This window comes from Bos indicus, chromosome X (genome assembly GCF_029378745.1).
Source record: "Bos indicus isolate NIAB-ARS_2022 breed Sahiwal x Tharparkar chromosome X, NIAB-ARS_B.indTharparkar_mat_pri_1.0, whole genome shotgun sequence".
NCBI lineage: Eukaryota > Metazoa > Chordata > Mammalia > Artiodactyla > Bovidae > Bos > Bos indicus.
In genome coordinates this window covers 14,444,638-14,471,152 of record NC_091789.1, presented here as the reverse complement: position 1 = coordinate 14,471,152, position 26,515 = coordinate 14,444,638, and the positions used below count along the sequence as shown (strand labels likewise).

At 37.1% G+C, this 26,515-nt stretch overlaps 1 protein-coding gene across 8 annotated transcripts in view; it reads left to right on the top strand.

Annotated features, from left to right (window-relative positions):
- The window catches only part of LOC139181346 (fibrous sheath-interacting protein 2-like), an 82,963-nt gene that overhangs the window by 44,569 nt on the left and 11,879 nt on the right, over positions 1–26,515 (top strand). For 6 of the 8 annotated variants that reach the window (XM_070784488.1, XM_070784487.1, XM_070784486.1 and 3 more), the window contains 3 exons: positions 1,832–1,865; positions 4,740–13,704; positions 15,364–24,716. In XM_070784488.1, coding sequence (XP_070640589.1) covers positions 1,832–1,865; positions 4,740–13,704; positions 15,364–24,716 — 18,352 coding nt within the window. Of the gene's footprint in view, positions 1–1,831; positions 24,717–26,515 lie in introns of those variants that run through there. The other 2 variants (XM_070784491.1, XM_070784492.1) reach the window with 2 other exon arrangements.

Genomic DNA, 26,515 nt, shown 5'->3' with positions numbered 1-26,515 from the left:
ACCAATAGAGGATCACCAATTACAATTAGATTAAAACTTAGATATTCAGAAGGATTAGGCAGATGGACTAAAATTTAGTCTTGTTACATTAATCTTCAAGGGGTGGTTGGCCAGTTATTTTCTGGACTAAAGTAAGGTTGTATGGAGGAAAAGGTTAGGAACAGAAAGGTTATGTTTATAGTTTTATAATATGGAAAATTAAACTGTGAAAAACTGGGCCGTATCTTTGGGGCTTCTAAACTAATTGTCATTAATATCACTGCCCTCTTTAAGAATTAAAGAGTTGGCAGTACAAACGAACCTAAACCTTTGACACTTTAGTAGTATCAACCTATCAGGGAAAACCACTGCAGACTAGAGAAAAGTAGATGTAATATCATGGCACTCCTAGAATTGTGGTGGAACTTTCCCACATAACAATGAGTTTATTTGCATGTTTCTGCTCAATTGACTCCAATGAGAAACTGATAATTCGTGGCAAACTGCAGATTTGTATCCAATATTACAACTAGTTTCTAGTGGTCTTATATAAGGTTTTTTTAATCTATATGGTTAGTTTTGTTCTTAGGTCTGTGCTGTTTCCTTTTATCTTAAAGTATGCCTTTGGGACAGAAAGTCTGGAGATAGGTAGAAACATACATAGGACTCCACTTGCTGCCTATGGTATGAGGTTAGGGAGAGCAGGAGAAAACAAATCTGGGTGCGTTAGATTGCAGAGGATCTACAAAGAGGAAATTGTGCTGGAGATGGCCTGAGAAACTGGGTCTCAGAAAAATTAATGAAGCGAAAGGATAGGAACTATGTCACTGATGGTGAGCATTCATGTTCTAGGTTCCATATTGCAAAAAGATATTAATCCTAGGATGGGCTATTGCTGCCTAACCCTAGCTGAGACCTTTTCCTACTAGTGTTAAAGTTGTCATTTCACAGTCTGACTGTATGTCTCAATATTGGATTGTTAGGCCTTGGTAGAAAAAAGTAAACTTGATAACATAAGGGCAGGCCAAGTAAAAATGAAAATGGAGCACCATGTTTCCTTTAAGAGGGTCAAGAGGTTATGGCAAGGGGTCCATGGAGGCAGTAAAATATGAAAGTAAATCAAACTTAGGCTTTGGTTTTTTTTTAACTTTTTGTTGTTATCCTATAATCTACATGATTTTGTTGTTCTCTTGCTACAATTTAATAAAATATAATTTTGGTTCCATGTAGTAGATCAGAATAAATAATCCTGATTAGAACATAGAAGAGAATATTGTGATACCTAGAAAGGGGCTCCATCTAATTTGGCTTTGCATGTCATCTGAAACCCATTATTTTAATGTCATTGCCGGTAATCATACATAGATCTTCTACTGTGGGGTGAGGAGAGGAGATTAGGAATTTTGAGGTGGTGAGTAGAAAGTGAATTATCAGAAAGCTCTGATCAAGCAGGGCAAGTGGAAAGAACTAGCCCATCCCTTGTCTTTCCAACCCCACGCTCTTCTCAACTCACTACAGAACAAACGGGGCTAAGGTGGGTCAAGAGTGGCAACATCAAGTGTTAGTTTATACAGCACCTATTATTCTACTGTTTATGCTGCAATTATTCTGCATAATAATTCTTCTGGGTAATAGAGCATGTCCTATGCCCAGGGGCCAATATCTAAATAAGAGGATAAATTGGGGGATTAGATAAAAAAATAAAGCTTATTCTTCTTTGTGAATTGCTGGGGAGAAAACAAAACTCCCAAGCACAAAACAGGTAATCTGATTCAATGATTAGGAATTTGGAGGAAACTTACATAAATGATTAACCATAAGTAATAAAATCAATCTCCTTTTACTTTTTCAGACAAGACTACCGTCCAAATCGCTGTCAAGAGAAAGTATGTATGATAAAATTCACTATAGAGCAATTAAGGATATTTTCTAATATGTTGTTAGAGAAAAATCTGTGAATCAGACTACCAGCAAAATCATCTGTTGATTTTAGTCAGTTTTACTCTTTGCCTTTTTCTCTTCCTTGACTTTAACTCTCTGTTAATCTTGAATTTTGCCAAGGTCCAAAATTCAAAGACTTATTGTTATGGGGGATACAAAGTTACTATTAACGCCATTTTGCCCCGGGTCCTCAGGAGGGTAGATTTGGGGAGCTTTGGGAGGTTTAATCATCACAAAGAAAACATCCAATACCACACACTCACTCCATAATGGGAAGGCATTACAGGAAATGCCTTTGCAGACTTGCAGATCTGGCTGAAGGGCTGAGCACCCTGCCCTCAGGTAAGTGAACCAAGATGCCTAGATATATCTTGTAATTCTCCTGGGAGTAAGAAGAATCTTAGGATGGCTACTCCATCAAAAGAAGGGAGTCTCAAGAGAGCTGCAACTTGGACCAGGCAAAGAGCATAAGGTAAGTCTGATAAACCCCAACTTTGGGGCTAGACAGAGGAAACATGAACTAGAAAGGGGTTCAGGGGAGTAGCACATTCACATACTTTTTCACACGTACATGAGAGTTTCATAGACCGTCCAACAAACACAAAGGCTAAGACATACTGGCACCAGGAAGATATTTCTTGGTTTACTAGTATAGTGAAAATGAGCTAAAAATTAGATTCTACTTACCACATTTCACTTCACTAAAAACTTGACAAATGTCCCAATTTTATATGTCAAAGTTGGACATGCTTCTCAGCTACCCTAAGAGTAATAATGTAGATCTACTTACTGTACATTATCTCTGGCAATAAGAAAATAATATGTATTGAAATGCTTAGCTCATATGTATTGGAACAGATTTCGATCAATTTAGACCAAGAAGGTGAGTAACTTATTTATTAATATTTAAATGTGATTCTTAGAAGTGTCTTATTTAGGTCATGTTTATGTAAAACAAGTGTTTTTCAACCATATGCTGTCATTTCAAATTATTAATATGTTCTTCAAACTCAGTAGCCATTTTCTGGTCTGCACGGTAGGTGACAAAAAATGCATTACAAGAACTAGATAATAGTAATGTTTGCATAACACTGTGAATGTGCTTAATGCTGCTCAACTGTATAAGCTAAAATGGTCAATTTTATGTTATGTGCATTTTATCACAATAAAACATACATTAAGAGATTTGGGAAGGATTCTAATAACACGACTTTTCCTGGAGGTGTCCTTCAAACCTTCTCTAACTGGTCAGGAGAGAATATGCTACATTCAGCAAGGTGTTAACTTTTCTTTGAATGTTGGCCTAACCTTGAACAATCTGAGGCTAACTTCAGAGATAATTGTGAATTAACAACCACATGATAGGGAATCCGGTGCCCAAATGTCAGGATATCAAACAATGCACAGCTAAAATGCCAGGCATCCAGCCTTTGCTGCCACTGGCTTGTAGCCATAGCGTTGAGAAGCAGTTCCTGTGGAAGGTACGCATGCTTGGTCTGGCTGTCTTGAGGATAGTAACAACTTTAAAAAGAACGCTATTATATTATAGGCAAAAGGATTTTTATGACCCCCAAATATATCTGCAATAAGTAAACGAACACAAACAGTTATAGAGTCTGGCAGGTGCACTTGTCATCTGCCCCTGGTCCCCTGTCTAAGCTGTAACAATAAACACAATTAAACATGAGGAAATGGCTGTTCAAGTCCAGGCCCTGGGTTTCTACTTCAGCACTTACTGAAAGAGGCCCCGACTTCCCTCAAGTGCTCCACCTTCTGGCTGTTTGAGCCAAGTTCAGGCTCAGCCTTTTTTCCTTCTGAAATTAATGTATTTGTTTCTTTTTTTTTTTTTTTAATTAATTTTATTTTAAACTTTACATAATTGTATTAGTTTTGCCAAATACTGACCTCTGTCTCCCAATCTAAGACAGTTTGCACTGATAATCTTTTATTGGACCTAAGCCTGTTCATTTCCCTTAAATCATCAGTGCTAATTGTTGCCCATTGAATAAACTTAAACAAGTGGCTGTAGTGATTTGCATATGCAAATCAACACAGTCAATTGACTGAGAAAGGCAGCAACAGACCAGCCAGGGAGCCCACAGGCTGACCTCTCCACAGTGAGGCTTTATTTTTCACCCTCATCTCCTAGCTAAACAGATGCTTAAGCAAAAGGAGACTCTGTCCACAAAGGCACATACATGTTTGAACTGCAAATTTGTTTCATGAAATAGTTTGTTAGAGGCAATCTGGTTTTTTTAAGTATCGCTTGGATCATAACATAGTCTTACCTCTTGCTAGAGAATTTGTTTTCTATGAGCTTGGCTGTTTTTTTTCTAACCAAGAAGCCATTTGCCTTCAGTAATAAACTATTATATAGTTCCAAGGGATTTTTTTTTCTGCTTTATTTTTCAATGGGTATACTATTTTATTAACATTTAAATTTCACCAACAGTGAGCTCAAGTATATGGTAGGCATATGTTCAGATTTTTGAAATAAAGATAAAATGGACAGACAGCTTTAAGGGTGCTACACTGCACAATAAATATTCAACAATTAGACAATCTAGGGGATGACATAAGTATACATTTAGGAGCACAAGTATAGCATCCTTATTCAAAAAATAGATCACAGCCATAGAGAATAAACCAACTTGAAATTAATCTGGTCTTCTAAATAGAGTTCCTATGTTCTCTTTATACACCATGGCTGGATTCTAACTATGCATTGTTTGATATAAGGAATTAAAAGTTAGTTGCTGTCCCTAAAACGAGTAATTTATCCATGATTTCCCTTCTATCCCCACTCACCTCCTTTCCAGGTAACTTCTGAAGAACTGAACAGTATAATTCAAAATGTAATGACCTGGGTTGTGGCTGCAGTGACCAATGTATTATACCCAGCCATCACAAAATATGAAGAAAGATTGCAAAATATTACATGCCCAATGCCTGATAACTCCACCCTCTCTTCTGATAGTGAGAGTTGCTGCAGCACATGCTGTGAGACATTTATGTATGAAACAAGTAAGATGGTTCAGGCAGAGCCCTGTACAGAGGCAGCTGACAGGTCAATAGAGCAACCAGTGGCACCATTAAAATCATCTCTAGCCCGTAAAGAAAGAACAGATGTAGAAACAACATATCACAGGAAAGAACACTTGGAAAACAAACCTAAAGCCCCCAAACCTGAATATAATGAGATATCTGAATCTGCCAACCTTAAAACCTGTAAATCCGATAGTCACCTTGTTGTACAGATTGAAGCAGGCACTAAGAAATGTAAAGATGCTACCACCGAAACAGATAGCCTAGAATGCCAACTGTCTAAAGATGAAAAAGCAAAAGCTATCAATGAGATGCAGGAGTTAAATAATGTTTTTGTTAACTTTAAACATCATCTAAAAGAGGAAGCTGAGTTGATTTTAAGAAACATTTTTCAGGAAATGGTGTCTGAACTAACCCAGACCATCCCCACCCTTTCCTCTGTTACGACCGAAACTTTGCCTGCCCAAACTGACACTGACAAAGGAGACTTGCTTTCCAGTGTTGATATTTCCTCAGCAGCTGCTGAAATTATGGAAAATGTGCTTGGGAAGTTACAGTCTGCAGTTAAGAAAACATGTACTGAGGAATTTTCACCAGGAAATATATCAGTTCACTTTAAATCAGATTTAGTCAGTGGAGAACATTTTATTTCTCCAAAAGAAAAAACTTCAGAAGTTTCACTGCCTTATGCTTTGGAGAACATGAATGATGTTGCAGAGGACATGGTTCGTGTGATTTTAGAAAAACTGACGGTCCTTGCATCTTCTAAGCAAAGTGAATTGGCTCATCTTAAAATCACTACTGACCCAGCTTATCAGCAACACAGAGAAGATCCAACATATACGTTCCTTCAAAGAGCCAGCAAAGGGAAATCCAGTGCTAAGACTGATGCTGCCAGTTTGATTGGCAAAGAAGAAATACAAAATTTAGTGTCAACTATTTGTTCCAAGTCCTCTCTGGTTGGTTATATAAAGGAAGCAATCAGCACTATACTAGGTTATATACAAGTTGGACTTCATAATGAAAGGCTAGTTGCAACTGAAGAAACAGTGATCATCCTACAGCTACTTGATGCTCTCTTGGCTCAGCTACATCAGAAACCAGTGAAAACAGATGTCCGAAAGAGCAGACACTCCAGACTGAGCAGTCCCTCCAGCACTGAAGAAAGGAACAGACTCACCAGGACCGGAGTAGCTAGTGCTCCTAGGTGTGGGAGCCTGTTTCCACCTGTTAATGTTCCTGGTGTGGCCCTTTGTTCTGAAGACAAAAATGAAGAAATAGACAGAATTGTAGAAAATGTATTGATTTCACCTATCAAAGACGAAAAAGCAAAATTACAAGAACAGGCTCCTGACTACTGGTTAACTGGGGAAAACAATGATTTTAAACGCAAAAGAAATATGAACTTACCTACAAAGCCTGCTTATGGACGCAAAGTAGCATTTCACGATCAGGGATTAAATACTGACCTTTCAACTTTTAATAAGGACCCTTTAAAGGACAAGCCAGGTTTGAATAAAGACATTTTGCTTTTCAGTCAAGATGAAACATATCAAATACAAAAAGCCTCAGAAGATATAATTAGGAGTATTTTAGCAAAGACGCTCAAAGATCTATCTTCTGGGCCGTCTGATCACTCAGATTATGAAGATGGTAGAGAGGCTTCACTTCTTAACTCAAGAAAACCACAAGATCCGTCACATCAAGAATGGATGGACCAGATGTTCTCTGTGTCAGAAATCCATACGGTATCTCAAGATATTGTAGATGCTATATTAAAAATACTTCACATAACTTCTCATCATATTATTGAACATTCTTCATCAGTACATCAAACTTCTCTAGATAATGCTGACATACCAAACAAAGAGTCATTACAAATATGGTTTGACAGTAAAAGGAAGATGAAATTTTTATCTGCACTTAGCACGGACCCTACAAAACTTCCCTGGGTAGAATCTGGAACAAGTGGCTCAACATCAGAATCTGTAGATAACCTTAATGATAAAATCATTAGCACAGTTTTTAAGAAGTTGGACTCATTTATTTGTCCAAAATTACAAACCTGCTTCAAACCAGAAAGCCATGCTGCCCATTCAAAGCCTGCTCCTGACAAGAAATCTTCGTTTCGATCTCACCTTAGTACTCTCACAACTAAAGTGGTAAAAATTGTTTTGGATGCTATCCAGAAAGAACTACAACACAATAAGAAAAATCTAAATGTTAAGAAGAATAGCCCTCCCAAGAACATTAGAGATACAGGATTTTTTGCTGATGCTGAGAATGAATTAGACTCTGTTGTCACAAAGCTAAATAATGACATTATGACAAGTTCATTAGCTACTTGCATTTGTGAGGTGTTAAGTGGAAACACAGATAAAAGTAATATTTTACTCCCTTCAGATAAGCTAAGGTCTAAAATCTCACATGGGACTGATGGCATTGATCAACAAAAACTTTTGCCTTCTCATCGCCCTCACATGCAGGAGGAAGTTCACCAATATACTGGATTTCAAGTGTTAGATAAAATTGGAGATGCCGTGTATGATATGTTATGTAAGTTCACTGGAGACCACCCACATTCTCCCCTATCTGATGAACAAAATACAGAGGGGATCAATAAGAATTTGAGAACAACCAGTACACTGCAGTCCAGTATTAAGCTCATTTCTCATACAATTCTAGAAGGTATTGTTTCAAAACTATGTGGTGTTGAGACAGATGGCATTTTCAGAAATTCAGAATTTAAAGCCATCTCAGAGCATATTGACACTGACAGCCTGTCATTTGCTTTGCTTCTTGAGGAAATGAGCAGATGCTATGACATAATCTCAACCATAGCATCCAATGTGACCTGGCCAGGTAGCCAAGAGGTAACTAACAAGGGGAAAACGACTGCCTCCAAAATAAGAACCACACAAAAAAAGCATCTGAATAAACTGAAAACCTTGGCCTCAGACATCTTTGAAATGGTTTTTGCTAAGTTGGAAGGGTTTGCCAATAGAAATTTAGAAAATCTTGGTGCTATAATCTGTGGAAATAAACAGGACAAGACATACTGTGAAAGTGAAAATACCAACAGCTGTGGTAACACACATGAAAAACGATTGCAGTCGACTTTATACAGGCATGCAAAAAAAGTGTCAAGTACTATTTTGAAAGCTCTTCAAACTGAATTAAACATGAACTTGCCAGATTTGGAAACATGTATAAGTAAGCCACTACAAGAGAAACAAATACTTAAGAGTTTAGTCAATTTCATTTTAGATGCAATTTCTCCAGATATGTTTAATGAACCTGAACCAGAAGAGAGAGGCATTGAAAATTACAGATATAGGCCAATCTATGGAAATTTTCTTCCTGGAGGAGCTGACCCAGATTCATATCTAGAAGATCCTGCAGATACAGAGAAAGAAAGTGCTGGGGAGGAAAGACCAATAGAGGATGAAACTAAATCAGATTCTCTTAAGCAACAGGAACTTGAAAAAACACTAAAAACTTTTGAAGTAGAACTCAAAGAGCCAAAAAAGTCCCCAGTTGTGCCCATTGTAAGAAATATTTTGAATGAAATTTTTCAGAATGATTTAATTGGTCAGTTAAAGGTGTTTACTCTTCCCCAGTCCCATTTATGTGACATTCCTCATGCTGATGATGAACCATTTGCTCAAACATCTGTTCAGTCCCTGGATAAAACAGTGGGCCCTTTAGTATCTGAAGCAGATGTAACCATTGTTGCAGATGATGTCATTAGAACCATATTTCAAAAACTTTATTCTGCTGCCATGACAGATAGAAATGAAAGTGAAAATAGGTGTAATACTATCACCTTTCCAGCAGATATCTCTTTTCCTAAACATACCTGTGGAGGAAAGTCCCCTGTTTATTCTACCATACTGGACAGAAATCCATGCACACTTCAGTCCACTATCAATATTGGGACCAAAATAAATGTAGTTGAAGATATTATACAGTCAATATTAACAAATTTAGAAGCATTTGCAACTTCCAAAGTAAAGGCGCTCTTTTGTCCTCACAGCAGTTTCCCAGTTCCTGTGGCTTTACCTTCACAGCAGGATGAGATTGCTTTACACCAACCATGGTTATCCACCAAAGATTCATATTCTGAAGACCAATTTTCTTGTTGCTCAATGGATCACAGTAAATCAGGAAAGACCACCTCAATATGTCAACTGAGTGCCTCTAAATTAAATATGTATGCAACAGAAGTGGCTAGACAAATTTTACAAGGAATCAAACATAAATTAGATCAAGACATAAGAAGTCCATTCTTAACTCAGAGTGTTGTGGCTTTTGAAAGTATTCCAAGTCAGGTTGTTAGCACAATGTTAGATATTGTGTTTACTAAAGGCAAATATGAAAAAAATGTAATTGACAGAGAGACTGATCCAGTTGCGCCAGAAGATATTATTGAAAAGCTATTCAATAAAAGTGATTATCGTAAAAAGCTTCAATTTCAAATACTAGATACCATTGAAGGTATCTTAATTGATATCTGTGAGGAAACAATAGATGAGAATAATCTCCCACTTGCTGTATCCACTCTTAAATGTAATGTAAGTGGGAGACATTTAGAAACAAACTCTGAAAGGGACCCTAGGTATGCAAATAAGGCTATTCTTACACTTTTAGTTCCTAAGGAGTGTGTCGCTATGATTTCCAATGATATGGTGGATATTGTTCTTCAAAATCTCATTTCTGCTATCATGGTTTGCATCAGTGCAAATGATTCCATTTCTCCAAGATTGTCTACAGCATTTTCTGATGCATTTTCCAAAGCAGAGCATCAACAATCCCCTATTAAAGACTCAGTGAATGGAAGGGCAGAGCATCAACAACCTCTTGTTACAGACTCAGTGAATGAAAGGGCAAAGCATAAGCAACCTCCTGTTATAGATTCAGTGAATGAAAGGAAAAGGGAGAGATTTCCTTTTGCAAGAAAGGGAAGAGATATTCAGCTGAAATCAGCTCTTTCTGATGATAATCAGACACCTGTACTTAAGAAACAAGATGCCAAGAAATCTACTCCTGATCCATGTAAGGAAAATGCTCACTTTATTACTAAAACTATTTTGAATAGGTTAAAATCTTTCGCCACAGAAAGAATAGATTTGCTACTTATTCTTGATCCTGAGACTAGAGAAAAACCAGATGTTGGCTCAGAATTTACAAATTGTAAACAAAATGACAGTGTGTTTCTTGAATCAAACCAAATGCCATTAGATGTGACTGTCCCGAAAATATCAACAGCTGGAACCATTCTCAATCAAGAAGTCACAAATTACACATTAGCTAATTACAGAGAAAACCGTAGACCTGCAATTCATATATCACAAGCTAGTCTTAAGGAATATGCTGACCTAATCGCCAATACCATTTTGACGCTTATAAAAAATGACATAGACCTAGAAATCCAAAAGATGTATACATATCAGAACGATACTTCATTTCAAGACAACATCATTGCAAGTAAAACTGTCAACGACATCTTAAAGAGTTTATGTAATAAAATATCTTTGAAGGCAAGTGGCTTTTACTCAAAGCAGGACCCTGATCTTTTTACCCAACTAGCTGTACAAAATGAAATAGTGCCAGGTCAAATAAAAATGGAAGACAACACCAAACTGTCTCTCTTTTCAAAATACTCAGGGGAAAACCAAAAAACACCAAAAGTGAAAAACCAGAGAAGGACATTGGAAGAAATATTTAGAAATGGAGAATCTGGACAGGAAAAAACAAATTCTTTGTTAAGTATAGTTAAGGAAATTTTAAAGAAAGCATATCAAAGGGTATTGGAAAACACAAAACATTGTTCTCCATTCAGTGAACTCCCCCATTTTACATCTGATTCTAAAAGTAAAACATCACGGAAAAAAGCCTTACAGTCACATATAAGCAGTGTTGCAAATGACATAGTTGAAAGTGTTTACACAAAAATGTTCTCAGTAATTATGACCTCGTTATATGAAAACAGTGAGACCAGAGGGGAAATGGAAGCCTCTGGCAGTGATGGATTACTGATGAATCCATCATGCTTTAGCGAACTGAAACAAGCAGAAAAAAGCAGTGTTCCCCCTAAACCTGTGATACCACAAGTTTATCCTTACACAGGCATTGGAAGTGTCAGTTCATTGGAAAACACCTTATTGCAATTTTCTCCATTGCAACTGGGCGAACACTTGGTTCAAAAGGTTCTCAAAAAAATCACAGATTTTGCTTTGCTGAATCTAGAAGAGAATTCATCCCCTAAAGGTCAATCTGATGAAATTCTGAGGCCATGCAATTCTAAAGCTAGCCCCAAGGGCAGCCCTAGGGCAAGTGTTAAGACAAATTTTAAAACAAAATCAAAAGTTACCTCTTTGTCTAAATTTGGAACAAAACCACAGCTCAGACCTAGTGGAGCTAAAGCCCAAAGCAAAACCAAGTTAGGTCCTAGAGAGAAGACCCTAAAAGGTAGCTGGTCCAAGACTTCCGTTGGGCTCCCACACCTACTGTCAATAGGGGAGGCCAAAAGTCCCTCACTGAGAGCAAAACTCCCCACTGCAGAGCTAAAAATGTATGCCAGGGATATACTACGTAATATTCTGCAAACAATTGTGAATGAATTTGAAGAGGTGAGGCAAAATAGAGCAGTGGCAAATGTAAACACTTTACTTTCTGATCAAATTGAGAGAGCAAGTGGAATAGTGAGTGCAGTTTTGCAAGGACTACACGCTATGAAGAATAATTTGGCCAATCCAATAAAGGGCTCACATTCAGATGATCTCAAACTTCCACGGGGGTATTTTAGTACAACCTCTGCTGCAAATCCAGAGGCCCATTTCTCTTTGGAGAATGTTTCTTCACAACTAGATAAATTCTTTCCCAAAGAAGTTACTTCTAAACAAATGTTTGACAAATGGCAAACAGAATCAAGCAACATGGATAACGAAAAATATAAGCTACTGATGATAGCCGAGGCTGTTTTGAATGAAATTTCAACAAAAGCAAAAGAATTAGAACAATCTGTTTCACTTTTGTCACTTCTTGAGCCATGTGAAAGCAGTCACCATCATTTTAAAAGAGCTGCTTCTAGAGTTTGGGATTCTCAAGCACAAATTAATGTATTTGGCCAGGAAATCATTAAAAAACTATTTGAAAAATTAGAGTTGTGCTTCTTGACTCAGATGTTCACAACGGATAGTAAAGAAACACTACAAAGCAAGGAAAAAACTGCTGCTAGAAGAAAATGTGGTTCCTCACGAACAAACAATCTCAACGATGTACCAACGTATAACACCAAGTTGAAAGACAAAACACTGGGGATCGCTGGTCACCAAATCACTCAAGAGATATTGGAAGGGGTTCTGAACACCTTAGAGTCATTTGCAGACCTACAGTTTAAACATGTCTCTACATATGCTTTTTCTGAAATTGTGAGAACACCTATTGAAAACTTTTTTGCTATGCAACAGAAACCACCAATGAAAACAATATTTCCGAAGTTACAAACACTGACTACGTTTCCTGATGAATCTAAACCAAGTAGTATGATTTCCCAGGAAAACATAAACAACGCCTTTCAACAGCTTTACTTTTTCTATTCAGAATTGCTTACTTATGCTGTTAATACTGTCACTGACATGCTTAGTATAATTAAGAACAAACTAGACAAAGAAAAATGCCACAAGGAACCATCTTCAACTAGCATGTTTAAAGAAAACATCGTAGCAAGTCAGATCATCAGCACACTGATAGACCAGTGCACTGATTCCTATGAGTTGATGATCAAAAGCCATCCAAAGGAAAATCTGCTCCAAGGAACTAAAAATGCCTGCACTGTTAATTGCTCCCGATTTACAACTGGACCAGAAATGTCCACTTCAAAGTCAAAGGGAATTAGCTGCTGGGATGATCCTCCACAAATCTCCAGCTTGTTGTCTTATTCAGAGGAAGATATGAAAATAAAGGACAAGACTTCCTTAGATGTACCTTCATACGTCAGATACTCTATAGGAGGAGATTCAGCTAAAACCATAGAGCCAATGGAAGGGCTCGAATCAGAGTTTAAACCATCATCTTCTAGAAGTGAAGCCCAAGTCTTCAGCCATTTTGATCAAGCTGTGAAAGGAGACTACTCTCTCCCAGAAGGCACTGTCTTACAAATTTCATCTCAGAAATCCAGTGACTCTGCACAGGCAGCACTAGAGCACCCCATGTCTTTCAGAGAAATGGAAGAGGGTGAAAATCAAAGAGTGCTTCACTATGAGCCCCTCAAACCAGTTGTTAACCCAGATGAAATACAGACTACCATTTCTTCACTCAAAATATGTTTAGCTGCAGAAGATATTGTCAATACCATGCTGACAAGTTTTGGCCTTTCAAATCAAACATCACACACCACTGAAAATATGGAAACCATGAAGCCATTTTATATATCAAAGGAAATGCTTCAGTGCCTAACATCTGAACAACTGAAGAATGAGAAAAGCCTACTTAAAATATGGGAAAAAAGAAACAGCTATGGAACTGAAGACGAAAACAAAGGCCCTGTGGCAAGTGGAGAAGATTCCATTTTACTGGAAAAGTGGAAAAATAAGCACCCGAAGTTAGAGAAAACTCTTGAAGAGCCTGGAGTCATTGCTTTTGCTGATTGGGAACTGGGACCACATGAAGTCCACCTAGTAGCAAGATATGTTACTACATCAGTGGTCACACATTTCAACAACTTTGAAACCAGAGGTGAGTTAGGGATGACTTAGAAAGAGCTAGCATGGTTTTAGGGGCAAAAAAGTCAACGACAGCGTTAAGAGTGTTGTTTTTAGCCCTCACATGCAAGAAGCTACATTTACCACTTCTCTGAAAATAACCTTAGATTTGGGGTGGCTGTTTATCTACCTGTGTAGCTGTGTGTTTTTCAACTGGGCAATGTGCTAAAAGAAAAAATGTTACCCATTTACATAATTTTTATATGGAGGAGTGTTTTTCAGTTTTCCCTATCTAGAGATGAGATTAAATAGGCGTAATTTAAAGTGGGATATTTTGGTTGGGCATGAGGTATGGCTACGAAATGATGTCTTTCTTGAGACATAAACTGCTTTAAAGGCAGTTCCCAAACAGAAGTTCCAAGAGGGTTTTTATTTTAAGTTCTTTAAAAAACAACTTCTTACATTATGGTCAGACCTCATGCATAGCTGGGCTTCCCTTGTGGCTCAACTGGTAAAGAATCCACCTGCAATGAGGGAGACCTGGGTTCGATCCCTGGGTTGGGAAGATCCCCTGGAGATGGGAATGGCTACCCAGTCCATAATTCTGGCCTGGAGAATTCCATGGACTATAGCATCCATGGGGTCACAAAGAGTCGGACATGACTGACTTTCACTTTCTTGCATAGTTAATTGACTGTAATTATCCAACTTCTTTTTGAGGTATACAGTTAAAGTCTTTGAAGTTATTGATGATAGTTTATAAGGACAGTGGCACTAAACTTCTGGTTCTGTTCATGTTCCAGTGTTCTGACCTAAAGTCTTTTAGGTATAATTCTCTAAACCCATGCTTACAAGTATGATATCTGTACTCCTTTTCTATGAATGTTCCTATGCATATATTGGGTTGAAACCATATGAAATAGCTTTTTTAATATGTCAACACATTCAAACATCAACAGTTTCATCCTGTTCAATTTATTATATACTGTTTAGTCCCAAATGGGATAGTTGGCTAAATAGCCAAGAATGTCTTTAAGAATTTATGAAATCTCTAAATATCACTGGAATCACTCTAGGGCCTTGTAACAGTAAAAGCTAGAAATCATTTTTCTGCCCCAGAATTTCCAGCTTCTTAAAGCAACATAGCTAGCCAAAGAAGAAACCAGCAATAAGAGATTTGAATTTTAAATGGGCTTCCCAGCAGAAGTAAAGATTTCACAGGTGGGAAATAGACATTTGAAGAAAACTCAGTTCATTTCTTGACTAGGTTTTTTTATTTCTTGAGTAAGATATTCAATTCAGTTCAGTTCAGTTCAGTCCAGTCACTCAGTCATGTCCGACTCTTTGCGACCCCATGAATTGCAGCACGCCAGGCCTCCCTGTCCATCACCAACTCCCAGAGTTCACTCAGACTCATGTCCATCGAGTCGGTGATGCTATCCAGCCATCTCATCCTCTGTCGTCCCCTTCTCCTCCTGCCCCCAATCCCTCCCAGAATCAGAGTCTTTTCCAATGAGTCAACTCTTTGCATGAGGTGGTGAAAGTACTGGAGTTTCAACTTTAGCATCATTCCTTCCAAAGAAATCCCAGGGCTGATCAGTGAAATTCATATATAAAATATTGCCAGTATTTTGAATGGTCAACATTGTTCCTTAATGCATGTTAAAAAAATACCAATGTTTTCTGTTTCAAGGTCCTGTTGATGAAAAAGTATCTATTAGTTCCACACGACTAAGCAAAAAATATGAATCAAAACAGCCTCTAAGAAGCATCAACACTGATTCTTCACTTAATCAATTTTGTGAACATCTCACTGAACTGGTTATTTCCTATATAATTTCTAGCATTTCTGATTGTACCAAAGATGGTGAAACAAAACAGAAATCACTAAGAAATGAAGACACAACTTGTAGCGAGGTTATTTTAATTCATTCCCAAGTGTTTGAGCATCAGTCAATTTCTATCAGAGGACTTGCTTTAAGCATTTCTGAGGTCATGATTCACATCCTTTTAAATAGTGACATTTTAAAGGAAGATGTTACAAAAGTGGTTTCTATGAAAGCAAAATATATTTATTGCCCAAAAGCAGCTGTGGCTGACTTCAGTGATCTCTTTCAGGATCTCTTAATAGGAGTGATCCATGTTCTGTCCAAAGAAATAGGAATAAATCATCACCTTGACAGCAAAGGAAAAAACAAATCACTCTCCACACCTAAAAGCCATAGTTTGCTCAGTTGCAACAAAGCGAAAACTGTGAAAAGACAGATACATGCCAAAGGTTGGAAATCAGCTCCTACTCACCAACTTAATCAACTAATACAGAAAAGTAAACTAAATTCTCTAGCATGTAAGTTAAACACTCTGGTTGGCAGCCTAAGATCTCCTGAATCCAAAGAAGTAGTCAACAAAATTTTCAATATTGTTTTCAATTTGTTTTTGCCAGATGAATGCCCAAATTGGGATACAGATTCTGGTAAAACAGCAAGAAAAATGTTCCTATTTTCAAATAACCTGCAAAGTCATAGAATTCCTAGAAATAACCTAGGGCTCTCCCCTAAATCAGCTTTTCTTCTGAATGTTGTGTGTGAGAAACTTATTAGAATGCTTTTGGAAGAATGTACAACCAACAACTTTCTTACGAATAGTCCTCTTTCTGACGAAATATCAATAGAAGGTCAACTGTTCAACACACTTCAAAGTATAGATGATTATTCCAGTTTAACAATGGACTATGGCTTACCATTTGAGGAATATGACACATCAGACCTTTTTGAAAATTCGGCAGAAATAGATCAAGAGTCTATGCTTAGTATTATTTCCCATAGCTTGGTAAAATCCTTAATGGAAAAATTGTCATGCGGTATACAGCAACCTCCCAGAAGTCCACCAGTTACAGACAAACATTTAACATACAGGACAAGCGAGAGACTTCCCAGTTTCCCCAAAGCAAAAAGGCCAGGGTTAAAAGAATCAAAACAGGGTAAAAACTCTGCGCGATTCATGAGTTATGATAGCAAACCTCTGACAGGACCATCAGATAATCTTAGGGTGATTCATTCCAAGATGCAAACCCCAATCAGTAAGCAATTTTCAGGAAAATTCCGTTCTCTACCTCCTCTTCAAAGACCAGATAAAAAGACAACAGCTTTTCTTAACATACAATATCCAGGAGGCATGAACACGGGCGTGTACTCTGCCACATTTCTGGAGGAAATAATTGTGGACATTTTTCTTAATCTCACCACCTCATTGCAAGGCAAAAATGTGAATATCACTGAAGCCCAGCTTAATGAGATGAATATATTAGATATCAACTGCGTGGTGAATGAGTTTAATACCGCTCAAGTCACTGTTTTACGGGACATTGAAGAAAAGATGTGTTTTACACCAGTCTATAAAGAAACTATTAGTAAGATTGGTGACTCCGTTTATAATGATGTATCATGGGACTACACATTGCAAGTTACCTGTAGTGATCATCTGGCATATGCTGCCATGTCAATAGCAGAACAGATAACTAGTGGCATATTGAAAGAGAGTATAGACTACCAGCTCCCATTGTGCTTTATAAGAAAGCTCATGCCTAATTCATATCACCCTCTCAAAGCTGAAAATATACTACTGAAACTTCAAAACAACCTAAGTGAACTTAATTACCAAAGTCAACATTCAACAGGCTATATCACTATGCTCTCCTACTCATTTTTAGCAGATGTCATCAGAAGACTATTATCTCAGCTCATTCTTCCACCCATTGAGGCTTTATGCTTAGGAACTAAACACCTAAAGATATCGGATTTTAATGAGGTATCCACCTGTATAATAAATAAAGTTTTGTTAGCCATTTCAAAGCATAAGATTTGGCTCACTAAATATGATTGTCAATGTGTATATACAGAACAAAACCTTCAAAATATGGTGGAGTCTATTTATAATAATATTTTGCAGATGTCTGACTCACTTGCGTCAATACAGAAAAGCATAGAAAGCCAAAGCCCAATTATGGTTGACCGAATGGCCGGTCTTATTATTCAAGAGATTATTGAAAATCATCTTCAACCCTTTTTGTGTGAAGAAGGCTTACCTCATTCAATGTCTCCATTGGATGAAATATCAAATATGGTTAAAGAGGTTCTCGGTGAAGTCACAGGGTCACACAGACCCCAGAAGTCATCATCACTAGGTATAAGCTTTTATCCTAATGCATTTGTAGAAGAAATTGTTGCCAGACTATTATCAAAGGTCTTCAATCCAAAGTATAACATGGAGTGTGATTTGGATAAAATGACCTCAAAAATAGTAAACTCAATAAACAACCATTTTAAAAAGGCTAAAATCTGCATTCTTCGTGATGACCAAGAGCAGCCATTCCCCACTGTAGATTCAGACACCATGGATGAACTTGTCAATTTAGTTTATAAGAATGTTCTGAAACAGTATGGGCTGGCTGTTGATAGTAAAGAACTCAAAGACAGTGATATTTTTGCAGAAAATATCACCAATTTAATTGTAGCAGCTATATCTGATTATCTTTTTCATCCACTGTTTTCTGGAGATTTGTCAGCTTCTTCCTATACTATTTTGACAGCAGAGAACATAAATCAGAACATCTTTAGAGGCATCACTAAACCTACCCAGCCAAGCCAGCATTTATCTCCATATAACACTTTGCTGCCATACACATTTTTAGAAGAAATAATCAGAAAACTATTATCTAGAATCTTTCCTTCTGCATCTAACATGGTTCCATACAGCAAAACTCCAAAAGATAGATCAGAAATTAATCACAGTGAAATCTCTTCAAAGTTAATCAGTGATATTAGAATGAAAATTTCTCAACATGAGATTCGATTTTCAAAAGATGAAGATGAAACTGAATCTCTTTATTCAGAGGATGATGTTCAGTGTCTCGTTGATTCCACACTCAGAAATATCGGGCAAAACTCTGGGTCTCAAGAAGCAGCTGAGCACGATATCATAAGCAGTGACAATGTTTTTATTGATAGAATAGCAAGTTTTATCATTAAAAATATTTGCCAACAACATCTTCATCCATTTTTGTATGGAAAGTTGTCATTTACTTCATCGTATAGATACTTTGATAGTACAAAAAGAAGACATTCTTTTTTTGCCAGTGTTTACTCCTCAGCCTTTTTGGAAGATGTGATTTCTGGAGTTTTAAGTAAAATATTCCACAGAGCATTAGGTATTGTACAAACAAAATCACTAAGAGATTCAGAAAAAGAACTGTTGGAAACAGCCGAAAAATTCATATATTTGATAACGAAAGAATTCTCAAAAGTTCAAGTTAGTACCCTAGAAAATGCTGAGGAACAATTGTGTTTGCCACCAGTAGATAGAGACACAGTGATAAAAATTATCAATGCAGCATATAGCAAAGTTTTACAGGAATATGAACTGGAACCTAATAAGGACTTTTTCAGTGACACCAAGACACTGGCTGAGAGGCTTACTAAAATTATCCTGGCTGAAGTTTTTGATTTCCAAATTCCTCCATATTTCATAGCAAAGCTACCTTTCAAATCATATTCAAAACTCAATGCTGATGTTTTGATAAAGAGAGTTCATTATGCAATCAATACATCAAGCCTCCGAAGACAGACTTGTACAACATATACCACCATATTGTCACACACACATTTGGAAAAAATAGTATCTCAGGTTTTATCTCAGATAAGTCTATTGAACTGCAGTGCAGAAGACCCATACTTTTTGCAGTCAGACTTCAACAACATAGTTGTGAGACTGATTGATGAAATCATGTCAATAATTTCTAAACATGCAATATGCATCGTTAAAGATGGAAGTGAAAAACAAAATGTAATTTCAGAAAACAGTATCCAGGCTATGGTTGATGCCATTTATACTGACATTTCTCATTTAAAGCTATACCAGTCTATTTCAAAAGATAAAAAAGGCATAAGTAATATACCTGTAACAAAAATAGCAAGTTATATAATAAGGGAAATATTTAACCATCATCTTGAGTCATTTTTACCTGGAGATAAAACTCTTCCTTGTACAATGGAGCAAATTTATCAGCAGAGAGCAATAAATCCTAAACAAAGAGAATTATCCTTCATTGTGAATTCAGCTGTCTTTTTGGAGGAAGTAATTTCTGAGCTTTTATGCAAAATTCTTTGTATATTCTCATATGTCTTAGCTACTGAAAATCCATGTAAAGCAAAAGCCAATGTTACAGATATTGTTACAAGATTAGTAAAATCAATTGTGCTGGAATTCACCACTTCACAAATTTTAGTTGCAGATCACTTGCATGAAAATCTCTATTTTTCAGAAGGATACAAAGAAATGGTTAAAAAAACTGTTAGTATTATTTATGAAAAAATATTAGATGATTATCAATCTCTGTTTCATATTTATAGAGCTATACAAAATGATGCTGTTGGGTTTGGGGAAAAAATATATCATCTTCTGTTAGAAGAAATTTATGATTATCAGGTGGAGTCATTAGTTTTAGGAAAATTAGAAACTTCTTCCTATTCCTCCCTCCAAGAGAAGAATATCATCAGAAATGTACTCAGCACCATCAACAATGATAGCCATGACTTGCCATCATGCATTACTGTATTGCCTCGTTCCCTTTTAGAAAATATGATTTACAAGATTCTGGCACGTATGTTTCCTTCACCTGAGACTGAAATAGAACCAAACGAGGAAGGGGTGCCACCAGATTATGCGTTTGTGAATACAGCTTCAAAACTAACTGATGATATTATAACAGAAATTTCTGAACATGAGATTAGACTTGCTGAGGCAGAGGAACATGTGGAAAATTTGCAATTAGGGGCAACTGATGACTTTGTTGACTCTGTATGTAACAATATTATTAAAAAAATTAAGTTTGAAGATGAAGTGCAGAAAGATGCATACAAAAGAGGAGGCTCATTCCTTGGGAGAATAGCTGGTTTCATTATGAAGGAAATTGTGGACCACCATCTGCAACCATTTCTATGTGATGAAAAATCATTTCCCAGTGACTTACCCAGAAATGATGATGTCATTGAACTCTTGAATCCCATTAAAGAAAAAATACAGTCCTTCCCCCAGACTTCTGTATACTCTGCTATGTTTTTGGAAGATGTCGTCTTTGACCTTGTTCGCAAATTTTATACTCTACCAAAAACTGCTGAAAGTCCTAAGGACAAAGAGATATCGGAAAGAAGTATCATGGGCCTGGCTATTAAATTTGCAAATGTTCTGATAGGGGAATTTAGGAAAAGCAAAATTAAAGTTCTAACAAGTGCTGAAAAAATGTTTGCATTTCCACCAGTAAATAAAGAAACCGTTGATAAAGTATGTGATTCTGTGTATGATGAGGTGACAGAAATATATGGATCTAAAAATGTTCAGAAACATGATAGAAGTAACATTGTTATAGAGATGGTTGCTGCTTTAACTAAGAAGGCAATCTCTGCTTTCAAGATTCAGCCACTTTTTTCAGGAGGCCAGTCTTCCACCTTGTTTTCATATCTAGATGTGGATAGCATCATGCAAAGAATTCAACACCTACCATATAAAACCTTTACAAAGATAAACAGAAGCTTGAAGGAGAACCCAGTTTCTTCACTAGAACAGTTACCTACACTTATTCCCCTAAGCTCAGACCTGAAAAACAAAATGGACACTTTGGAAATAGATAGCAGAGCAGTTAATGGAAAAGAGAACTTCAAAAAGAAGACATCAATGAAAACAGGCAGCATCCAGCAGCCAATATGTACTAATATAAGTAGTATTATGAAGAGCAAAGTAACTACCATAGCATTAGAGTCAGTTGGAGGTATGGCAAAGAAAAAGAAAGGGGATGAAAAGAAAAAGGAAACTTCAATTGGAAAAGATGAGAACATATCAAAACTTACTTCAACGACAACCAGTGTGAAAAGTAAAGATACTCCGGGGCCAGATTTGGGTACAGCATTTACAAAGAATGAAATCAAGAAGAAAGACCGCGTGTCTAGAAGAGATGAGAAAGGGCGAGGTGATGAGCTATATCAACATCTTTCACCAGCTATGAATGATACAAAAAACAAAGTTATCCTGGAACCGAGTTTTGAAATATGTTGTAAAAAGAAGAGTGACAAGAAAAAAGGAAGTTCGTTAAGAAAAGGGGATATACCTCTTGAATTACCATCTCTGACATCCAAAGTGAGAACTACAGAGATCCAAGAAAAGAGGAGGGATTCTCCAGCTTACCCAGCTACAAATGACAAACAGATCTTACATTCTAAACATGCCCAAAATGTCCCTGTAAGCATTTACAGAAATGTTTTAGAAACATCATCTCTCCAAGGACCAGTGGATGATTTAAATTACCCAAGCCTCCTAGGTGAAAACGCAGCATATGTAACTCAAGCTTGTGGCAAGGATTTTGCCCAGCATGCCTCAGTGAATTCAGCTAAACAAAATGCTCCTGCAAAAGAGGAAGAGAATGAGATCCAAAGGCAACCTCATAAATGGGACAATCCTCAGAACCTACTAGAAAATAAACCCAGGATTTTCCCTGCTAACTTTTTAGAAGATGTTATCTTTGAAATAGTTAACAAATTGATTTTTTCTTCTTCACTGGATACATATGCTGCATGTCAAAATGTAACCAATGATGTAAATCCAGCTGAGCTCTATGGTATGGCTATGAAACTGATTGATTCCCTGTTAAAGGAGTTTTCAGATGCTCAAATTAAAGTATTAAACCCAGATCAAGGAATTAAGTTCCTTCCATCTGAGGATAACGTTTCAGCAGTTCATAAAGCACCTCTCGGGCAAAAAAAACTGTCTGTGGTTAAAAGACCTTCCAAGAAAAAGATAACTATGGATAATATACCACCCATACATAACACGGTACCTGCAACTAAATTACCTTCTTCAGGTCAGACACCTTTTACGGCTAAAATACCATCAATTGATAAAATGTTGGTCAATAAGATTGTTCACTCCTCTATATGCAATATCTTACAGGATTATAGATCTCAGGACTCTATCTGTGAGGACATAAATTTTAATGTTGAAAAATTAGCAAAAAGGCTAGCTAATGCAGTAATAGAAGAAATTCTTCAGTATCAGCTAAACTTGCTATTTTATGATGAGGGTCCAGATCCAGAATGTTTGCCTCTAGAATCTAAGAAGGTTATGAAAAAGGTCCATAAAGTGGCCCAGAGAGCCTGCAAAGAATGTCAGACATCATCACCGTATACCATAATGCTGCCTTATGAATTTTTAGAAAGGATAATTTCTTCTCTCCTATCGAGAATTTTCTCAACAGTAGCCAATGCTAAAACAGAAATGTCTGAGGATAATTTGTACACAGAGTTAGATTTCCTTCAAATGAAGTTAGCAAGTACAGTTAAAACAGAGATCTCCAAAGATGAAGATATGATTATACAGTATGTAAAATCCTTACATCCTAATGATGATGAAATTATTCAGTTAGTGGTTCAAACTGTTTATAATAATCTCTTGCCTCAATTTGGATCTCAAGAGAGCATACGAAAGTGTATTAGCAGTGGTTGCAAAATCCTTTCAGAAGCCATAGTCAATTTAGTTGTACAGGAAGTGACTGGAAATCAGTTACAAAACTATTTTTCTGGAGAACTAACACCACTTCAGTGTACAGAAATTGATAGTACTATTGAAAATATCCTTAGAGGTGTTACCCAAACCAGTGAAGTTCCCCAGCCTCAACCATCCCGGGCTTACAAACTGCCTTTTAACATAATAGAAGAAATTGCTGTAAAGTTTTTGTCAAAGCTTCTATCTATGTTTCCAAAAGCAGATAAAGAACAAAACAATTTTCTGAACGCTGAAATGCAAAAAATAAGCTCAAAAATCTTGAGTTCATTTCAACAATATATCTCTCAAAGTCATATTACAGTAGTGCCACAGGTCAAAGAGTCCTCCACTGTGTCTTTAACAGACAGTGCAACTATTGAAAAAGTAGTCACTTCTGTTTATAGCACTGTTCTAAAGCACTCGGGCTCCCATATTTCGGTGTACAAAGATTTAATGGGGAAGAGCAATGTCCTTTCTGACATAATAGGATTTTTAATGGTGAAGGAAATTTCCAATTCAGAATTTCATCCTCAAGAACAGGAAGAAACATCAAGTTCAGAGTTAGTTCTAGAAGCCGTCAAAATTATGGAAAAGGTGGCTAAGATTATTGATGATCTGAAGTCAAAGAAAAAGTCTCCAACCAAAAAAGAGGCTGTATTAGATGCCAGGTTTTTAGAGGAAACACTTGCCTTGTTCTTGGCTAAACTAGTCAAGTTGCCAAGTGCCTCAAGCAAAGATGCTGAAAACTTATCAAAGCCTGAGTTAAATAAAATTGCATCCCAATTGACAAAATCCGTGACAGCTGAAATTTCCAGGAAAAACATTAGTATTGTAGCTACCAATCCTGAAGAATACTTTTTAAATCCAGAAAGCATAGAAATTATTTCTCAGATGGTTGATTCTGTTTATAATTGTGTACTACAACAATCTGGAACACATGAAGAACTTTATCATGATATGAAAGATACAAACTGCATCTTTCCTCAAGAAATGGCTTCTTTAATTATCAGGAAAGTTTCCAGTTGTCCATTAGCAATGATTAGCTCAGGAGATCCATGTGCTAATCTCTTTGGTGATTTGGACATTGATCGAATTGTTGAAAAGGTGCATGAGCACACTATCAAAATAGAACCTGGACTAGAGCAAAAAGGGTTAGATCAAGGTTTAAGGCAAGAGGAGCTTTCGGTTAGGATAATTCCTCACCTCGGCAAAGAACCAATTAATATTGATCCCGACATTGTTGCAGAGCACTTAGGGGTTATTTCTATAAAAACACAGTCTCTTGAGAAGCTGCAGACCGAGTGTTTAGCTAGAACTGGACACAGCATTGAAACATTGAGAAGAGCATCAATAAATGGGAAGAGTTACTCAACTGAGATACCTGCTGCGGGAAACAGAAAGAAAGAAAAACGCATTTATTTGGATCAGATGGGACGACTGAACGTAAAGCCTTTAGAGGTAAGTGCAAAAGGCAGTGGTGAAAAGAAATGAGCAATTAGTAAGACCTGTCTGTCGTCCTTCTGTGATTTCCTTTTTCAGGGAGGTCTGTGGGAATGCACTTGTAAAGTATGGTCAATTTCTCTTGCCCAGCCCAGTCGAATTAGGGACTCTGATTCCTCCAGTACAATCCTCTGCTTTCCTGGGACTAACCCCATCAGCAGTGTGGCTCATGTAAAGGTGGCAGGCTAGTTTCCAGTAGCCAGTCAAACTGAACTGCCATTTCTTGAACAATGGGAGTGCAGAGAAACACCCTTAATAGCAAACAGAGCTGATTGGAATTATAGTTTTCATTTGGCAACTCAGAGGAAATACAATTCTGACAGTTACCACAATTTTCTTTTTAATGGATATACATTGTCATAGTACTATATGAGTCCAAAAGGGCCAGTTAGAATATCAGCTAAACTAGTCTCTATTGGATTGAAATCCTCAATCTTAAAGCTCCTCAGAAGTATTGTTTTCACTTAGTAACATTTATCAACAAACATTAGACCAAAAGCTCTTTAGAGTTTTCTTCTTATTTCACTTTTGTTCCCTTTGTTTCCCAGTTCTCTATATACATCCTCAGCACAAACTAAGTTTCTTTCCCATTCTAGCCTTGTTCTGGATCCAGTTGTCTTCGTGCTGCTATTTTTATGAACTAGTTTCTCTGCAGTCCCATATTTGGGCTCCAAATGTACTTCAGTAATGGGCATCTGAATTGCCAAAATGCTGTCCTTAGTACAATGCAACTATTTGAAAAAGTAGTTAGTTCTGTTTACTGATCTTAGGGGCAGTGTTGCCAGGAGATAGAGTTCCACTGATCAACCCCATTTTCTGATTGAATACCAAAGCCCCTAGGTGTAAATGAGCCTCTTGCACTATGCACTCACACACCTGTGGCTCACAAACAGGGCAAAGTTCTATGGAACTAGCCTGCCTGGAGCCTAGGCCCAGGAGCATGTTTTCCTTAACACCATTTTCCAACTCACTGAACTAAGTCTCAGAGCTAGTGAATACATTGATGGGTACTTTTTTTTGTTCCAAATACTGAGACTGTCATACACTGATGGAAATCTCCCTGGTCCTTAATTTCTTGGACTAGATAAAGGTCCTTTCTAGCTCTCAAATGTCCTTTTCTCTCTGGGCTTTCAAAATTATACTAGTATTTACTTAGTAGTCTTCATTTATATGTAAGTAATTCCTTGGGCACAAAATCTGTCTAAACTGTAGAACATGACTCTCATGTCATTACTTCTTAACCATCTGCAGACATACCCATCCGTTCTTCGTCTTGGTTACCTGCTTTCTTCTCTTACATCCTTTATCAGTAGTTTAACTATCTCTTATAGCCCAGAGGAACTTGAAAGAGAATAGCTAATCCAAAACAACTACCCCTGCTAACCTTAAGGGAAGTGAAAGTTGCCTTAAGGAAATTAGACACAGGTAGCGCAGCATGCTTCAGTTGTTTTGATTCCTTCCAGCTATCTGAATAGCAGTGTCACGAGAATGAGGGTTACAGAAAGAATAGATCGGTTTAGAAAACCCAGACAACTCTGTCAGAAATCTACAAGCCAGGCCTCATTTGCTATTTTGAGGTACCAAAACTTCCTAATACACCAGACACATGCCTATTAAAGCTCATACCGTGTCACATTCACATTCCAAAGCCATATACAATGATCTATTTTTTGACCCCTTTCCCTCCACCAGCACAGATAACCAAAATTGATTATTTCCATTTCTTACAGAAGTTCTTTAATTTTGTTTTGCACGAA